The sequence below is a fragment of the Leptosomus discolor genome, chromosome 14 (genome assembly GCF_034619465.1).
Source record: "Leptosomus discolor isolate bLepDis1 chromosome 14, bLepDis1.hap2, whole genome shotgun sequence".
Taxonomy (NCBI): domain Eukaryota; kingdom Metazoa; phylum Chordata; class Aves; order Leptosomiformes; family Leptosomidae; genus Leptosomus; species Leptosomus discolor.
The window spans coordinates 6,887,919-6,906,285 of record NC_141404.1 but is presented as its reverse complement, the minus strand read 5'-3'; the positions used below and the strand labels follow the sequence as shown (position 1 = coordinate 6,906,285).

Here is an 18,367-nt window from a genome sequence, read left to right as displayed (position 1 = left end):
GCACACCCTATTTTTTCTAAAACTATCACACACACACACCCCCCACCCCCTGGAGCACTGCGATCCCACTTTATGAACTCCTATAATAATACAAATAAGGCTAAATTCTAGCCTGAATAAATCATTGATCAAAACTCCCATTGACTTTGCTATGCTAAAATTTCTTCTTCCAGCCTTCACAATGCATAAAAGTTTGAAGTTTATTCCCCACTGAGGAGCCTTCTTGTCTTTTAGATATTTTGAGGATATACTGTTTGTTACTGTTGTGCCACATAACCACTTCCCCAGTATGAAAACGGACCTGGCTCACTGAGGTAGCTGCTGCATGTGCACTTCAACTGAAGCAATGACTTTAAAACTAGCTGGGGAGGCACCTCCCAGGACAATTTCACTGTAAGCATTCAAGTGGGGTGTGGACAACTCTGCTGCTGCAGACTTCTCTGCTGCATCGGAGACTTCAAGGTGAAAACTCGGGTGAGCTCACTATAGGGGGAAAATGCAGATGGAGACAGGCTGGTGTCAGTCAGAAAAATAAGCATCAGTAAACGCTCATGCTTCTCAGTTGAGGTTGATCTAAGGCTCAACTACACCTTCAGCAAACTCCAGAAAAAGACATGACCTCACTCTGGAAAATTGTTCTTTATCTGGTGACAGACAGAAACTGCCCAGCCCTGAACAGGTCTCCAACATAAAATGGATCTTTCCTTAATAGAAATTTAATTAAGCTATGATGAGTTGCCATGAAATCAGCCTTTTCCATGTACTTTGTTATTGTATTGTTTCCTAGTCTCTCCCTTCTCATTAGCAAAAGGAAGATGCACTAGCCTTTTGGTCCTGTGTCACTACACAGGGAATGTGAACATGCACAGTACAAGAACACCAAGGAACATCGGGAGATCCAGGACACTGAGAACTACCTTCATAGACCATTGGAAATAGAAAGGGATGGTTCCCCTATTCTTTCCCTAAATGTTTCTCATCAAAAACATGGAGAACCAGCCTTATACGTCTCTTTAGGTTTCTTTAATTAGTAACAGATGCATTTATTGACTGTAAAAACCCAAGGTTACAGGAACAGGCAGACTGAGCAATGTCAAAATACAGTATTTCAAGTTGGTTGACCTCAAACAGGGAGAGCTCAAGGATAGGAGTGACTCATGCTAATTATAATCAGGGTATTTCATACATTTACTGATCTTAAGGCCTATACTCACCGGGGGGACTGATCCTCCCAGGGTGCATGACAGCTCAGGGTATCTCCAGGGAGCATCCAGAGCACATCCCAGAACACAGGCAGTGCATTCAGCCACCAAGGGAACCCAGGGGCAGGAGGGTCTCAGACCATCTCACCCATGAGAAACTGCGAGTTCAGCAAATACAACTGACCTCAGATTGACCATAAATGAAACGTTTTTGATTTGAGTTGACAAATGTAAATATTTCTGTTAAGGATGATGCAAAATGAAACAACATTTCTTAGGTGTGCTTTTTCGAGACGAAAAACCTAACCAAATATTTTGCACAATGTGCTTAGATGGAAGAAAAAAAAAAAAAAAAGAGACCAAACCCCAACTATTTACAATTTCAGAGGCTAGCCCTTTCCCCTTTTGGTAAGGCTCACTCCCATGTCACTCTGCTTCCCTTGCAACGAGCATTGCTGCTGCTTTAATTTTCACATGAGAGCTGCTGCTCTTTGGCTAATTATAGAAGCTTGGATCACAGCTACAATGAAGGCAGCTTGACAGAACCAGCTGTTAAAATTACAGCTGGATTCTAAACTAGCTGTGAACATCCAGCTTTAGCTTGCAGTCGTGCTACCCCCTCCCTAGAGCCGGCTGCCAACACCTTGCTTAGCCGACTGTTCCTCCTCCACCACTCCAGCTCAGACCCACAGGTCCTTGCCTGTGATTTTTGGCTGCTTAAATGCTTTTCTGCTTTAGGGGAGCTGAAGACATCAGTGGATTTCTCTTTGCTGGATGTTTTTCTTACTACAGCAGCTATCTGTAAGATCCATCACAACCCCATCACTTCATCACCGCAACATTCATGAATTTCCTGGAAAGCGTAACAGCAGTCACTGGCCTCTCGCCACGGCCCAAAGAGAAAAATAGAAATGCACCAAAGTTATCTCTAAAAGAAAAGCTTTTGCATTTGGAGCCTTTTCCTTTGCCTTCTGGTGGTGACTTTGTGTGGTGCCTCCTTAGCCAGGCTGGGAAATGGCGCAGCATCTTCCTTTGATTTTAACGGAGCCTCAGGGGGCGGCGTTACCCTTTCAGAGGGGCTGCGCTGAGTCTGAATCAGCACTTCCAAACGCTCCTGAAGGCACTGAAAGGCTGCTCAGGTTCCTGGTCATATGATGCCCATCCTGCTGAAACACCAGCGCATCCTGGCATGGGAACGATGCCACATGCGGGTCCCTGTCACAGGCCTGCTCCCCTTGCAGGAGAAAAAATAATAAGATGATAAACACATTGTGATCTCCCCTTGCATCCTCCTCCCTAGTTTAGTTTGTTAAACAGCTCTTTGATACGCCTTGTCTTTGCTGCAGTAAGGTCTGTGTTTGATGTTTAAATCATTTGTATCACAAAGCTGCTCTACGGAGCGAGGGCTGAGCGGTCCAGGACCCACCACAGGCAGCTCTCCAGGAGGACCAGTTTTTTCCACTACCTTCCCTGGGCTCACAGCTGATGCTGCAGTGGATGGTGTTATGCTGGCTGGCGATTACATCTGCTCCCGGTTTCTTGAGTGGATTTTTTCAAACGGATCCCTTTCCTTCCAAGGCAATTTGGCTCAATATTTATTCACCCTGGAGACAGGCTGTTGTGTGAGTTTTTACTCTGCTCCGGACGAGGCCGCAGAGAGCAGGAGAAGTGACCTGCACATCATCACCCCCCTGTCTGCTTCCTGCGGGAGCCGTGTCAGGGAACGCTAAGGAAGAAGAAATAGTCATTTGTTTTAAAGCAATGACTACATTTCCCTCAAAGGTTTAAGGACAGGATGGGCAAAGGTTTCTTGGAGCAAGTCCTGACAGGGAGTTGTATAATGTTAAATGCAGGATCATACTGGGAAGACATAAAAAGGAGACTGCACATCAGCAAACGGTGTCCTGTCTGCTTCAGCTGAACATACTTTTCCACCCTTTTTCCATTTCATTTTTTTCCAGATCCTTTCAACTTAATTTATTTCTCCCCATTAGACAAAAATCGGGGGGGGTGGGGTGGGGTGGGGATGAGAAACCCAGCCCTTAGTCCCCCTTTTCTGCACCCAAAATCCACAGCACAACCACCAGCGCGTGGGTGCAGACCCCAGACCTCGCACCCACCCGCTGGGGCATCGCACCCTGCCCTGCTCCCGGGGCTGCAAACGCCGCACCCGACGCACGCCAGGCGGCTGCGCTGGCGGGGCCCAAGCCGCGGGGGCTCAGACCTACCGAGGGAGGCACCGAGAGCCGCATTTAACCCAGAAGCACGTGTTCTCTGAAGCAGCACCATGCCCACAGTACGTGGGATGTCTAACAGCCCTCTCCAGCCATGGGAGAGCCCACCCAGCAGCGTGGGGAGGCAGCACCCAGGGAGCAGCGTCCACCGAGCCTGGCTCCCAGCGTGACTTACGTCCCAGCCGGTGGCTGATGTCAGTGCCCAGAGAACAGAAGCCCTCTCTGTGGCTCCGGCAGCATGAGAAGGAGGTTTCTGTGCCAGGCAAGGTTGCTCGCTGGAGGGATGCTTGTGCTTTAACCCCCTCCTGACAACAGCACATCAGCCTCCAGTCACCTTGATACTGGGCTGGGAGAACGGCAGGATGGAGACACACATACCCAGCCCTCTGCTAAACACTCTTTGATCACCACCTCTCCGGACCAGGGTTGCTTTTTCCGTGCATCCACACAGCATCCAGAGCACTGGATACAATCTGCGCTTAATGCTCTTACGCACCCTCGAAATGCAAACAGCGATGAGGTTTGCACCCTCGTGGAGGGGGCTAAAGCCCCGCTGCCACTCAGCCTGCCCTCCCGCATCCTCTGCACCCCACGCTGCTCCAACAACCACGAGAGATGCATTGGCAGAGCTTGCACAGCACCAAGCTCACAGCAGGCTGCAAAACTCAGCCAAGAAGCCAAATTCCCCACTACGGTCCCTGTGTGCCGCAGGCTGCGGTGCCAAACCACGCTATACTCCGGGACACTGAGACAGGGCAGAGGTCCATGCCCAAGTGCAGCACCCCTGCGCTCCTTGTTCAGACATAAATGCAGCAACCTTCTGAGGTTAGTCCTCATCTCCAGCTCTCCCAGGGTGCAAACACAAACTGCAAGGGGGAAGTCAGTGCCAAGCAGAGGAATTGCTCGTGGTTTCAGCTGGAGAGAGTAAAAATGCGGCCAGACTTTGGGACTGAGCAGACAAGACCTTACAGACAAGGGCAGGACTGAGCATGGAGATTTGTAACACAAGTTTGCTGAAATCCAGTAAGAGCCAAACCTGGTACTTTGGTTCAGCCAAATACCGGAACCGGCTGCTGGGAATTTACTGGAAACCATGATTTAACAGAAGGCACCAGTGACGCAATCCTAGCCTGCTCACCAAGCACCAGCACACACTGCAGGGAACTAGTGTCACGACTTCCTACCACAAAACATCTCCTCTTTCACATCCAAATCTCTGCTTCACGAAAGCCTACATGAATTTTCAATACTGGCCTGCCCTGATTTTTCCTGCTTTTTAGCCGCACTACTATTATTTTTTTAATTTCCATCTCTAGGTCTATGAGGGATCTGCTTACAGGGATGGGAGAGGGGCTAAGAAGGCGGTACCAAAAAGCACCTCACAGCAAGGGATGCTCCGCAGATCTTGCACCAGCCGCATCTTCCCAACGCACACTGCAGCCCTGCATCATGAAAACAAGCACTTCCCATCAAAGAGGAACAGCAGCAGAAAACGCTGGAGCTTCTCTCAAAGCCCAGCTCTAATATTTGAGTCTTTCAAGAATCAAAAGAGAATTTAATCCATTTTACAACTAGCATCAGATAACAGTGACATTAAAAAGCAGTCAGAGCAAAGCAGCAACTCCTCTTTGAGGCCAATAAGTAGAAATAAATTAACCGATTTCTTTATATTGAAAGTTCCTCTCTATGGACTAAGATCAAGGCCTGCTAAAGCTTTTGACAGCTCTGTTTGCCCATCAGCCATGTGTGCATTGAGGTCAAATAGAGATTTACACTCACAGAAACTCCTGAAAAACTCAGACCTTTGGATCAAGATTACAGATGTAGCCAGTATTTTCAGAAGTTCAACTCAAAAAATGTCAGAAGAGCCGGCTATAATTAGGCTTTTTCTAAATTTCTATATATGGTGTAAATCAAAGGGCAAGTCACTGGCATTATGGGAAATGTGCCAGAAAAAAAAAAAAAAAAAAACAGGGGAAAATAAAGTCTTTATTTGTATGGTACTATTCACTTTACAGACACATAATGCAGGCTGGGCTTTAAAGAAGACTTACAGTTTTGCACCATTACATGGTTCTGAAACTTTTATTCTGGTATTCACGGTCTAGTGTAACTTCATGTTTATAGAGTGACGTTTCAGATCTCGCTGCTCTCACAAGAAATGCCTCCATGGCCATCACTAGGTTTTGGGTACATTAATACAAACCAGTTGCAGCTGCTCTGCAGAGATTTCTCCCCACTTGAAACATCAAACGTGGAGCGGAGATTATAAACCGATTTTTCTTAACAAAGTGCTTATGGCCTAATTACAAACTGCTCTGAGCTGCTGTTGCAAAGCCAGTCACATTAGTCAGCAGATCTGCCCCTGGGTTTGTGCCACAGCCCCTCGAACAAAGGGCAGGCAGAGCGACAGTGGTTCCGCTCAGCCCCACGTTGACGCCAAAGGCTATTTTTATCACAAGGAGATGTTGTAAGCTTATAGGGGACTGGAGGAAGGGACAGAAGGTGGAAGGAGAAGAAAAAAAAAAGCTGAAGTATTTATGTACCTTGTCAGGTCATAAGCAAGGCAGAGCATTGCCCTGCACCATGGCCAGGTACACCCGCCCTCGCACCAGCAGCCATGCTGGTGTTCAGGCACTGCGTGGAAATGATGGTAGATTATTTCAGACACACACCAAACCCAAACCAGCCAAATGCCCCCCACCTCCCAAAAGGCAGCAGGACGCTCCTGCACACACCAGCATGCCCCGTGCCTCACAAGGCTCTGCTGCCGGGGGGAGAGCCAGGCAGGTGACCTTGTTCTGCACCACCACACTCTCCTATGGCACATGGCGGCGCCTGGTCAAAGCTCAGTGAGTTGTTGTTGATAAGCTTAAAAATGGTTGCTTTTATCACGTGGTTTCTCTTATTTGTCTCATGAGCTCTGCTACCTAAGGAACCAAAGCTTATGCGAGCATTGTCCGTCCATCTCCCCCTCTGGCTTCTCAGTATCTTGGACAATTTCATCCAGATGTAGCTCCCTGAAGTTGCTAAACACTCCACTCTTTCTTGCTTATAAAGCAATGGGATAAGTCACACACTTAAAAAATCGGCCTCACCCCCGCTTTTTGCAGAACCGCTCTTGTAGTGGGGTGCTCCCTCTTTTTCTCCAAGGGGCCGGCATCCGCCTGCTCTTACCTTACACTCAACTGTACTGCCATCCTGCTCAGCATTCGTACAATGCTTAGCACAGCACCACCTTGACCACCCAGCAATCTTCACCTGGGAAAAGCCAGAACTTCTCTGGAGTTGGTGGAAATATAAACAGGAACATCAGCCAAGGATGTGGGCTGCATTTGGGGAAAAAACGATGATGAAATAATCTTCACGCTGGTCTGTGTGAGAGAAGCTGAGGTGGCAGCTGGCTACCGTCCTGACCACACACATTAGCTGGCTCAAGTCTTCCCCAGTGCTAAAAGCAGCTCTTGATTTAGCTGATAACACCTTGGCAAGAATAGAGTTTCGATTCGACTATTTTTCTTAACATGCTTGTCTCGTCAGCAGTTAAAGGGTGCTACAGGAAGCACCTATGGCACTTCTCCTCGCTTGCAAGGGGACGGTTTCACACAAGAGCTTTGTATCGCCCCTATCAAGTTGCTCCCACAGTACCATTTCATCAGACATCACTGGGGCTTGCATGCAGAAGGGCAGCTCACTACCCACAGCGTGATGCTCTGACCGCAGAGCAGGTCCAATGGGAGGGAGCAGTCTCCCACATCAAGCTTTTCAGACAGCATAAACCAGCGCAAGCATTGATGGAGGAATGCAGATTCACTCCAGACAAGGCAGAAATAGGGCAGAAAACAAACAAAAACCACCCTTGCCTCTCTTGCATGTCTCACGGAAGCCTAAATCCGGGAACAAACTGCTGCCAGGACCTTGATACCACCACAGTGCCCTGAACTGAGACTTTGCAGGTGACACTTTCTTTAAGCTTTTTCACCAGCATCAATTTCTCTTTCGTTCCAAGCATCCTTTCCTGCAAGGGAGCTGCAGCCAAGCCTGAGAAGGCTGTATTGCAGGGCAGTGATGTATGGGCACAGGTAAGTACGTGTACGCGAAAGGATGCTAGAGAAAACTGCCTTTCCTGTGAGCAGCATGCTCTCTTTCACTACGTTACCCCCGGCAGTTTGCAGCATAAAAATGTTGCTGACTGCACAGAAGATGCCCCGTTCCCCCGAGCCTGCGGGGCCAGCAAGGACCCTCCTCCTCTCGCAGGGTCAGGGGATGAAATCCCAGACCAGACAGGCAGCAGGCTCTGCCAGTCACAAAGCACAGCATTTAACTGGCGATTGCTCCCCGGGCTCTTTTAGGCTGCTCCAAAGAGCCGTAGTACCAAATGTATCAGGTGAAAATCCTAGTTTTCCTAAGGCAGAGAGCCACCAGCCCCAAGAACAGCGATGGAAGATGTGCTTCCAGTCTTTCCCAAGCTGACCCTCCCAACATCACAGCACCACCACATCCTTGTAGGGCTGGGATGGGCTCTCACCTCCTCTGGTCTTGGCTGGCGGGCACATTCCATCCTCAGCACCACTTCCCATCAGAGCAGGCTGTAGAGCAGAACTGAACCATGTCCATGTCCATCTCCCCAGGACACAGCCCTCATCCCCTGTAAGCCCTCTCCTCTCCCCAGCTCCCCTTCCCAGACCCCCAGGCTGTGCTCTGCTAAATACTGGGAGGAGGGAGTGCTGCTGGCTGGAGAAGAAGGGGTGTTTTTCTGAGAGATTAAAGAATATAACAGAAATAAGTCAACCTCCCAGAAACTCTCAACATATCACAATTCAAAAATAAAACCACGGACTGGACATTTCTCCCATCAACAATTTGACCTTCTGACATTTTCTATGTACTTTTTTCCTCCCCCACAAATAAAAAGTGGGGGAATGACAAGTTTGTTAATTCTCTAATTGCATTTTGAAGTTGTGAATTCACTGAAGTTGGTCATTTCCTGCAATGTTTTCTGATGAAAGAGGACAAAGTGTGTTTTGCGGGGGAATTTCCTGATCACCTTCCATTTGCCACAGTCCTGAGTGGCTGCAACGCTGCAGTCTCCCATCTCCTTCCTTTCCCTGCACTCTCATCCTCCCTTTTTGCAAACAGCCACAGCTCAGAAGACACCACCTGTCCCCAGCCACCCGTTATCCCACCAACACCATGCAACTGCGCATCCTCTTCCCTGTGCCACATCCACCGCCAGGTTTTACCGCATGTGTTTGCAAAGCAAAGGGGACGGGGACGGTTCACATACGGCTTCACGCTCCCTTCTGCATGAGCATCTTCTTAAAGACCACGGGCATTAAGGTCTTAGCAAATGTCACCAGCAGCCCTCAAGCCGACGCTTTGTTTCCTTGCTCTGGTAGCCCGGCAGACTTCCCCTGGTGCTACAGGCTGTCTGATGTGCAACAAAACCTGTGCCCTTTTAGGCTGCTGTCAGCCCCGGTTTGCGCTCTGGGTGCTGTTCAGCCCTGTAATTCAGCGGCGTGCACAGCTGGAGAGCGGAGCTTCGCTTGGAGGTTGTGAACGAGCACAGGGCGGAGCCCGTGTCCCTCTGACACTCAGAGCTAGCTGAAATGGGGTAAGCGACAGCGGAGGATGAGGTCTGACAGTTAAAATAATTGGGTTTTAACTGCAACGCTGCTCACCGCTTTGTCTGATCAAGCCCAAAATAAACTGCATTACATCACTGCCGGTCAGACTGAACTGTATTTCTCACGCTGAGGACTGTATTTACGTCCTGTGCATTTTCTCTAGTGCTTTGCAGTCAGAGCTCCTTCCAACTGTGCAAGTGCAGGGGAAAATTAATTCAGACTGCTGCCCAAATTATCAAGAGCCACATGGAAAGTGCATATTAACAGATTTTACTATTTTAGGGTATTCTTTCATGTCTCATAATTTATTTTGCCATCATATTTGCAGACAAATACAAAATAACATATAAGCCAAGTAATCTTTAGGGTGCTGACAGAAGATAGTACAAGAAAATAGACACCTCCAGACAAACGCTACCCATTGTAACTGCCTGGTAAACCTAGCTCACCCGAATAATGACAATAAGATCTAGTTCATAGTGCTATAAATACAGGAATACAAGCCAAGAAAGGCTAAAGCCCTGATCATCTTTGACTTTGCTGGTATGCCAGAAATCTTGTCTATATCTTCTAGCTTTCCAGTTGCTCCAACAGAAGCTCTCAGGCCATTTAAGTTTGCGGTTAACACCACATTATCTTACTCTGCAGTCAAACAGGCCATCCCACCCAGCTATATAACTACCAATCAAATCATCAAAGACTCCTCCGACTTCCACCCCAACGGACATGGTTTAAACGTTCAGATTAGTAAAAATCTAAATTCCTCCAGCATTTTTATGGGACTTACGACAATTTACATCAGCTGAGGAGCTCCAACATCCCATGACTAAAGAATGAAAGCAGTGATGCTTGTTGGCATTTATTATCCTTCTCCCTTGCAAACAACGTATTCCCACCGTGAATGCCTTTGGGAATCAGATGTCTCGACGTGAAAGATACGCAACAGCATCTGCCATGAGTGAGGGAAAACCACTGTTCCCCACTCCTACTGCAAGGGAATCGTACCAGCGTGCAGAGCCGGTAGCAGCATTTTTTATCAGCTGTACCCTACTGTGAATCTTCTCCTGTTCCCGACTGCTCTTCCACCATCTGATAAATTAACAATTACAGGATTTACTGGCCTAATTATAGGAAACATAAGAAGGCAGCATTTGCAGCAAAGTAGCAGAAAGCTGCACTGGATGTTGCTGCTGTTTGTGTCCAGTTTAGCCCATGCCTTGATGGAAAGCACATTGCGCTGAGAAGCACCTACACCCTGGTCTAAGAGTATATAAAACATTGCTGAACTACCTCAGGCAATGCTTTTAAGGAAAGGGTGGCAACTGCTTTTGCACAGCCCGGCATCTCTGTCTGTTGCTGGAGATTCCCATCTGACTGCATCAGCCACGTCCATCCCACAGCCAGGTGCTTTCACGGTCCCAAGGATGAAGTTAAGCCATTTTTCCTGACAAGCATTAAAAGATTAAATGCCTGGTGTTAAGAGCTGTCCCACTTCATTTGCTAATGTTAAAGCAAAGACCCAAAGCTGTGTTATCCCTGCCCACAACTCCTCCTCCCAGGCTGGGCTTCAGCTCATCCCACGGCACCAACTCCTCCTGGCATCCTGGCAGTAACAAGACGGGTCCATCAGGAGCCAAAGTCAAGTTCTCAGAAGGAAACGACTCCCTTTCGCTCTCTCTTGGCCACATGCACGTCCCATTCGCTCGTCTGTGGCCTGAGATGCATCAGAGCAGCTGCACCTTGACCAGTTTATAATATTATAGTGCTCCAGCCCTGCAAATACTGTTCCCTTTTGCTTCCTCCACCTCTCCTTTGGTTAAAATAAATCCATTTGATTAAAAGGAACCAAAAGCACCCAAATGAATTAACTTTCAGCAGGACTTTTGAGAAGCATTGCCATTACTGCTGCCTATCAACAGCAGGGGAAGGTGTCCAAGCTTTTTAAAACCAATTAAAATCTTTTTAAAAATTATCAGACCTTTCAATTGCCTTGAGATCCAGATCTAGACTTTGATGGCAATTGCCACCATCCTCCATTTCTAGAAGAATTCAGCACCCATGCCCCATTAAACTCCCTTAAAAGGGATAATTAGTCAGAGACTGACAGTAATTTAGCCAGTTCATTTATCAGAAGGGATAAAGACAACCCGAAACACGTTAACACGAGGGTCTTAAAGCTTGTATTATGCTGTGCTGTTGTGCAACAAACGTATGGTAGCAGAAGCGCCACAGACCATGGTGTTAATCGGGATTGCTGGGGTGTAAATAATGTTTTGCTCCATAAAGTCTGGCTATCATTTAGCTCTCAAACTATAGATGAATAAGAGCTCAAATGTATAAAAGAGGGTATCTGTTTTATCTGTTTTACTAATCTCCCTGCACTATCTGAACTCAAACTGACTCCTCACACTAAAATCAATGGCGCTAATATACTCATTAACGATGGCTCTTTCAGAGGAACGAAACCATCAGAGTTTGAAAAACTAACTGGGGGCAGAGGAGCTGAAAGCTGTGAATAGCACATGGGCTTGTGCTCCAACGCATCCCAGGGGAGCAAGCAACTCTCTAAAAATTCCCTTATAGGAATTTCCATTGCAATCTTCTACCAAGGGTAAGCAGCTGCGACTGCACGTGTAGCAGCACATCCCCAAAAGGGGACATCTGACGCAGGGACTGAACCAAGACCCCTGGATCCACAGCCACGGCTCCTCTCCGGGGTGAGGCTCAAAAGCTGGCTTCAACGCTCCGTGCTGCACACACCTGGGTTTTCTGCACATGCAAAGTGCCTTTGTTCCCCAATTCTGGTTCTGCTACCTCACATTGCTCTGTAGAGGCAGACATTTCCCATCGGTTAGGGGGCTAGCAAGACCTTCTGGGGCAGCTGTTGCCTTTGCACCTCACACTGCCTCTTTTTTAAGCTCCAGACCAGCAGCTAAAGAGTTTCCTGCACCCTCCTACCAGGCTTCCCTGCATGACTTTCTCAGCTCTGACCTGCACGTCTGACACTCCTGCCCAGCGTCTGTCAGTTTAGCTGTGATAGCTTCTGCTTGGCATCTACAGGCTCCAGACAGTCTCTCCCCAAAGGATTTTCTGAAAGACATTGACTTTCTGACCAGGGTTTCGTCAGGCTGCCTGGAAAAGGATGTTAGTCAAAACTATTCAAAGATAGCATTTTCTTATTTTTATGCAATTATTGAACAAATACCAGAATGCAAAATTGCCCCTGGGATGTAAAATGGAATTAAATCTTCCAACAAACATGAGAAAATGGATACCGGTGTCTCTATTAGCAACAAAATGCTTCATGCATAGAAACTGGTAATCCAACACCCCTCCAGGGAATTCAGACTGGTGAGAAGAAATGGTCTAAGACAGCATCAGAAAGAAAAAAAAAAAAAAAAAAAAAAAAGATATACATACATTCAAGTGAGACACAAACTGGATGTGGGGTGGGCAGGAGGGTGTCCTTGGGTCAGTCCCACCTTGGTGCGTTTGCAGGCAGTTCAGGAGGTCAGTAGTGGAAAGCAACAGCCCAGATCCCCTGCGGTCCCCGGCTGTGCTGAGCCCAGCACAATCAGGCACAGGAGGTCCACCCCACCCAGCGTGCATCCTCCAAGCTGCTAGTGCAGCCTCTGAGCTGTATCAACCTCTGCAAGCAGCAAGAAGGGCAGAGCCTGGACATGTGGCACAGCTGAGCTGCTTCTGCAAGCACCAAGCTCCAGCCTGTCTTGGAGGGATCATGGACAGCGCAGTCCAGACCAGGTTTGACAGCACTGGTTTACACCAGCTGGGCAAGCATACGACACAATGACAAAACACCCCCATTTCACCTGAACAATACAAGAGCTGTCCCAACACAGGCGGGGGACAGAGAATATCTCTGTTAGGGACACAGTTTAGTGGTGGACTTGGCAGTGCTTCATGGTTGGACTCTACGATCTTAAGGGTCTTTTCCAGCCTCAAGGACTCTATGACACTATGATCTCCAGAATGCTGCTTTCTTACAGGACACAGGATTTTCCCCAGCCTCCCTTCTCAACCCACAACCAACTCCTGGCATAACAGCCCAAGAGCTGAAACCAGCGCCATCAACTGAGTTACATCATGCAGCCCAGGAGAAGGAGCACTGTTTGACACAGGGTGAAATATGGGTGTGCAACCATACCTGGGGGCTGTTATGGTTCAGCAGAAGGGAAAAGTTGGCACTGGAAGTTTGGTGCGTGTCCCCGCCTTTGTTTTGCTGTAACACCAACCTGGTCATCCTAAGGAGGAAGCACCTGGCCAAAGCTCCCCTTTGAATTTACTGTCCAGAGGAATCAGCAGATGATGTCCTGGTTGCACATACCATTTGCACGGCTGCTACGCTGGACTTTAATGATGGTACAATTCTCAAAGACAATATACAACCTAAAAGCATTCATACAAGACCTACAGGATGCCCACCAGCCTGCCTTCCCTTCCCCTCCTCCTCCCGAGTGTACTGTCCATTTGAAATGACTTATCTATTCTGCATTTAAAGAATTCTGAACTTCAAAGAGAGGGGAGAAAACCCTATCGCTTCACCATGCAGTTAAATATTATGCAGCCACATTACTGAAGAACACCTACAGAATATGCTGCTAAAATAAACTCCTGTTTGAACTCTTCCCATAATATTTTTCAGAATGCTCAGAACATGCTGCTATTCTTCCCACACAGCACTGAAGCATCCACTTCACTTTAACCAGGTACATGCTCTTCTTTGAGTCAAAAGGACTAATCATGTGCTTAAAATTATGCATTTGCCTGAAGTACCTAGTTGAATCCAAGCTTTTATATCTAGAAGTTGCATAGTATAAATTGGAAACATTATTCTTGAGTGAACATTATACACACGTTATATATTCCAAAATATCTAAGACATATTCTAAAATGATCTAAGAAATCAAACGATTTATTGGTAATAGAACATGTCCAACTCCAGCAGATCATTTTGAAAATCTAAAATAAAAATGTGCACAACGATAAATGAATATAGATAACTGGCATACACTATGTGCATGCCTCATGTATACAAAATAGCAGAGCAGAAATGCTCTATATGTAAACTGAGAATATATGAGTTAAGATTTTAATTGTGGTTTTAATAACAGCAAACTGCCAGAGCTACCTGCTTATTATTAGTCTTGAAAAGCAGCAAGAAAATAATACTTTAACCTTTCATCTATAACATGGTCTTTGCTAATAAAATTTTCCCAGAGTCATCCAAGCACATAGTGTCGACTACTTAATATGCAGAATAAACTAAATGCCACTTACATATAGCAAAGAAATACCCAGCTAATTTCATGCACTTTCATGCTGGTCCTTATGCTGGCACAGCCACACAATGAACACGGTCGAGCCTGTGTCTCCTCTTCAAATTCTGCCCTTCTGCAAGAAAATCATCTGATCCACTGCCCTACTAAACCACCCCTTTGCAAGGGCACTGACACTGCCCGTCGTGCTGGGAGTGCTGAAACGAGCTCTGTCACATGTGCTGGGTCTTTGCAATTGCAAAACACTACGCATTTATTATACTACAAGGAGACCAGGTCCCACTGACAACACTTAAGAATTTGAGGAAAGACAGTAACAGGGATTTGGAAAGAGTGGGGGACCTGGCACGCTTATCTACCATTAACCAAACCATGCTAATAATGCTACTTCATCCTTCCAAAGCAAAAGTCACCTTGACGAGACAAACACCCTTATCTCCATTTCAATCCAGCTTCATGTCTCCCACTACCAGAAACGAACTCACTGGTACTTTGTCTGACTTGCTGTTGGTGAACAGCCTATGGAAGTCAACAGAAAGACTCACAATAACTGATTTATTTCCATCAGGTATTAAAATTCCCAATATTCCACATCAAATACAGGGAATGCCAGGAGGGATCTTTCCCAAAAGACCACACTTTCTCCTCCTATTTAGTGACATATGAGCAATAATCAATATGCAGAACATATAAACAGAGACTAAAAAAATTGGAAGGTGACAGACATCAAAAAACTTATCTGCCAAAAGTGTCTTTCACTACCTGCAGAATAAGGCTCCTGCTTCTCGCTGTGAATGAACTCTTTTCGTTCATATTTGGCTCTGATCCACTGTTCCCGCAGCAGTCTGGAAAAAAAAATAAAGAAAAGGAAACATGGTCCAAGAAACACTAAGGAAGAATTCAGAATCATTAATTCTTCAATCAAAATACAAATGTGATTTAAAAGTCTTCCCAAAATTGCATTGTACAGTCTGGAGTCAAGGGTTTCTTCTGTTTACTGCTGGACAACAATAAATCGTTTCCTTGTACATCCAATTTTATTGGAAACTTATTTAATAAAATTTACAGATTTAGCAGAATAGCTCATTCCCACCCACCCAATCAGCCTCTGTAGAAAATTCCCTCAGTATATGAACAATTTTAAATTTAATTTCCTCAGACTACATTCTTCAGTAAATGGGATCAGTAAATGAAAGAAACAACAAACTGCATACAAAAGAAAAATCTTTGCCCTGAAGCTATCAATATGGAAGCAGAAATTGGGTATGCCTCGAGCAATGCATGTACATGATGGCTTTTCGGCAGTCAAAGCTGCCGAGGTATTGTCTCTTTGTCATGCCTGGACAGCTATTCAAAAAAATTGTGATGTCAGGTTAAAATTACACTTGTAACGACGAGGAGAAGCCCAGCCCAAGGATGGGTGACACCTGTCACTCGGTTAACATAGAGCTTGCTGCAGGGTGTCATACACCTCCCAAACTAGAAGCAACAGGAATTCAAGTGAGAGGTGACCTGTACAAAATGAAAGGGACACAGGACAGTCACATCCCAGGCCCTAGCCAACCTCTTGGAATGAGCTGGGGTGCGAAAAGTGGAAAAGCCTCAAAAGACCAGGAGAACACGGCTGGGTAAGGATGCCGAGGGCTGAGCCCTGTGGAACACAGGACCCAAACATCAGAGGATGGTGAAAAGCCACCTGGCAGAGCTCTTCCAAACTCATAGCCTGTACTGCCAAGTCTAAGACAGAAATCCATGATGCATGGCTGCACACATGCCTGTTACGAAATCCTTTACTTTTCATGTTGAAAATGATACCAATGATTTATACACCAAGACCTTAACTTCCAAAAAGGAAAAAATACCACAAAGATTATAAATACTTTTTTGCTATTTTATTTTAGCATAAATGCTGGAACTAATGAAGTAGTTTAGATCTAGAATATGCTAGAAATTGCTTCAAACCATTTTTAACTGCACTTAGTTCTTAATTGCCCTAGAAATTTATATAGCTCAAGCAGGCAGAAATCACATGCAGAAATAAAGGCATGTGTCATCCCAGCTTTACAGCAGACACTTCAAAGTGGCCTACACTGATGACAGTAAAAGATCCCCCAGCATCGGGCATGCTCTGTAAAACCCATCACACTTCAACACATCAACTTCTCGGCCAATGAAAACTGTTGATATGATTAATTACCTTTTCCTTTTTGCTGACTATGCAAATTAAATGCTATCTTTTCAGCAGATACATTCCAGAAATGCTCAAAGAAGGTAAGTGCACTAACGTTGCTTATGAAAATTCATCTGCAGGTACAGCAAACACATTCTTCAAATCTGCAAGACACTTTTCAATAAGAACTGTGGCTTCCTGGCAGTAAAGGAGGAAATAATTACATATATTTTTTCCCACCCATTGTTTAATCTCCTTGGTTGGGGCACCAGCTTTCTCTCACAAGGCTCTGTGAGCACCATAGCTTCGCTGAACCCAAAACTCAACTGTGAGCTTCTGCTGTAACAGAAATAATGCACCAACTCTGCCTTTCCCCCTTCTGTTCCTGTTTTCATGACTGATCTTTAGTTGTTACACACACATCTGCAAGTTTGACTGTGAACTCTGAAGATGAACATCCATCTCCCTTCTGCTGTCACCCTGTGCTATGCTCTGGTTTGGGTACAACCCATCTTCAGTTCATCTCGGGAGGATCAGATGCGTTTTGTAGAAGTGTGCAAGGGGGCTCTTCTGGGTTGAGCAGGATGCTCTTTCTGGATCTGATATCCACAACATGGTAGCCTGCAAACATAGAAGACTGATGACCAAAAACATAGCACTTAATTGCCTGTTTCTATACTTCCGCTGCTCATCAAAGCTACCAAAATTTAATAATAAAATCAACACAAATCCTTAAATTTGTTACCCTTCTGGCAGTTTTTCCAGCCCGGCTCCTGCAGACGGCTTGTTATCCCTGTAGCCAAACTTGGACCTTTTCAACAAGACAATTAGGGATTTAACTAGAAGGAACAAAATTCACACCAGCCTCGGCTCCAGCTGACTTCAGTGGATTCAGCAGGAGCTGCAGCTGTTCCGAGTCTCTGAGAGTCAGCCTTCCAGTACAAATGTTTAAATACAGTATAAATTAAGGTTCATGTGCAGCACTGGGAAAACACTCTTGCTGTATAATGCAGATAGTACAACAGATACGCTCTGCTGGTCTCACGCCTTAGGGAACACTGCTCGGCAGTGACTTATTTCCCTGACGCTGTCAACAGCGGTGGTTTGAGATCTCCGCAGCTCTTGTGCAAGACAGCACAACTTGGGCAGCCACAAGAAGCTACAAAACGCTCTCGATAACCTCTCCCAGCATTTGGGCCAGAACACAAATGGCTTCAATGGCAACTCCCGTGGCAGACAGGACGCCAGCCATGCCGCTTTCCCAGCTCACAGCAAGCACTGACAGCTCACATGTTCTTCCTCTTTCCTCATCATCACAAACCCAGACTCTTCTAGTAATAATTTCAAAAAAAAAAAGAGATACACCAAGAGCAGCCCATGGTTAGGACAACTCAGTGCTGCAGTTGGCCAGTAGCTGCAGCTTTTGCTCCAGAGGTTATTCATAGAAAGCAGAACAACCCCAGCAAAAGAAACTGAAACAAAAACCCAAGGAGGATGGCAAGGAGTCCAACATCCCCCTTCAATGCAACAGAGAAGTTGAGCAGGGACTTGAGCACGCTCACTCTCATGGACTGGAGGCAATCCTACCATAAAAAGCTGCTTTCAAGTCTGGCATTAAACCCTAGTTTCATTGGCACAGCCGGGATGAATTCAAACAGGAGCAAGAACTTGTCCTGGTATCAATGGGATCCGAGAGCAATTGGAGGGCCGGGATCATCCAGAGGGCCCTCAAGTCGTACAGTCTTCTCCACCATTTTCAGCAGACTTCAGACCTGATTGCCATTTCACTTTAAGTACGCCTCCAGGGGCCTTTTAAACACTAGTTGCTGCGGTTTAG

The 18,367-nt window shown here is 46.3% G+C and overlaps 1 protein-coding gene across 1 annotated transcript in view; it reads right to left on the bottom strand.

Annotated features, from left to right (window-relative positions):
• Nucleotides 1–18,367, bottom strand: part of ADAP1 (ArfGAP with dual PH domains 1) — a 60,876-nt gene that overhangs the window by 22,639 nt on the left and 19,870 nt on the right. The window contains exon 4 of the mRNA XM_086472962.1: nt 15,123–15,205. Coding sequence (XP_086329088.1) covers nt 15,123–15,205 — 83 coding nt within the window. The remainder of the gene's footprint in view (nt 1–15,122; nt 15,206–18,367) is intronic.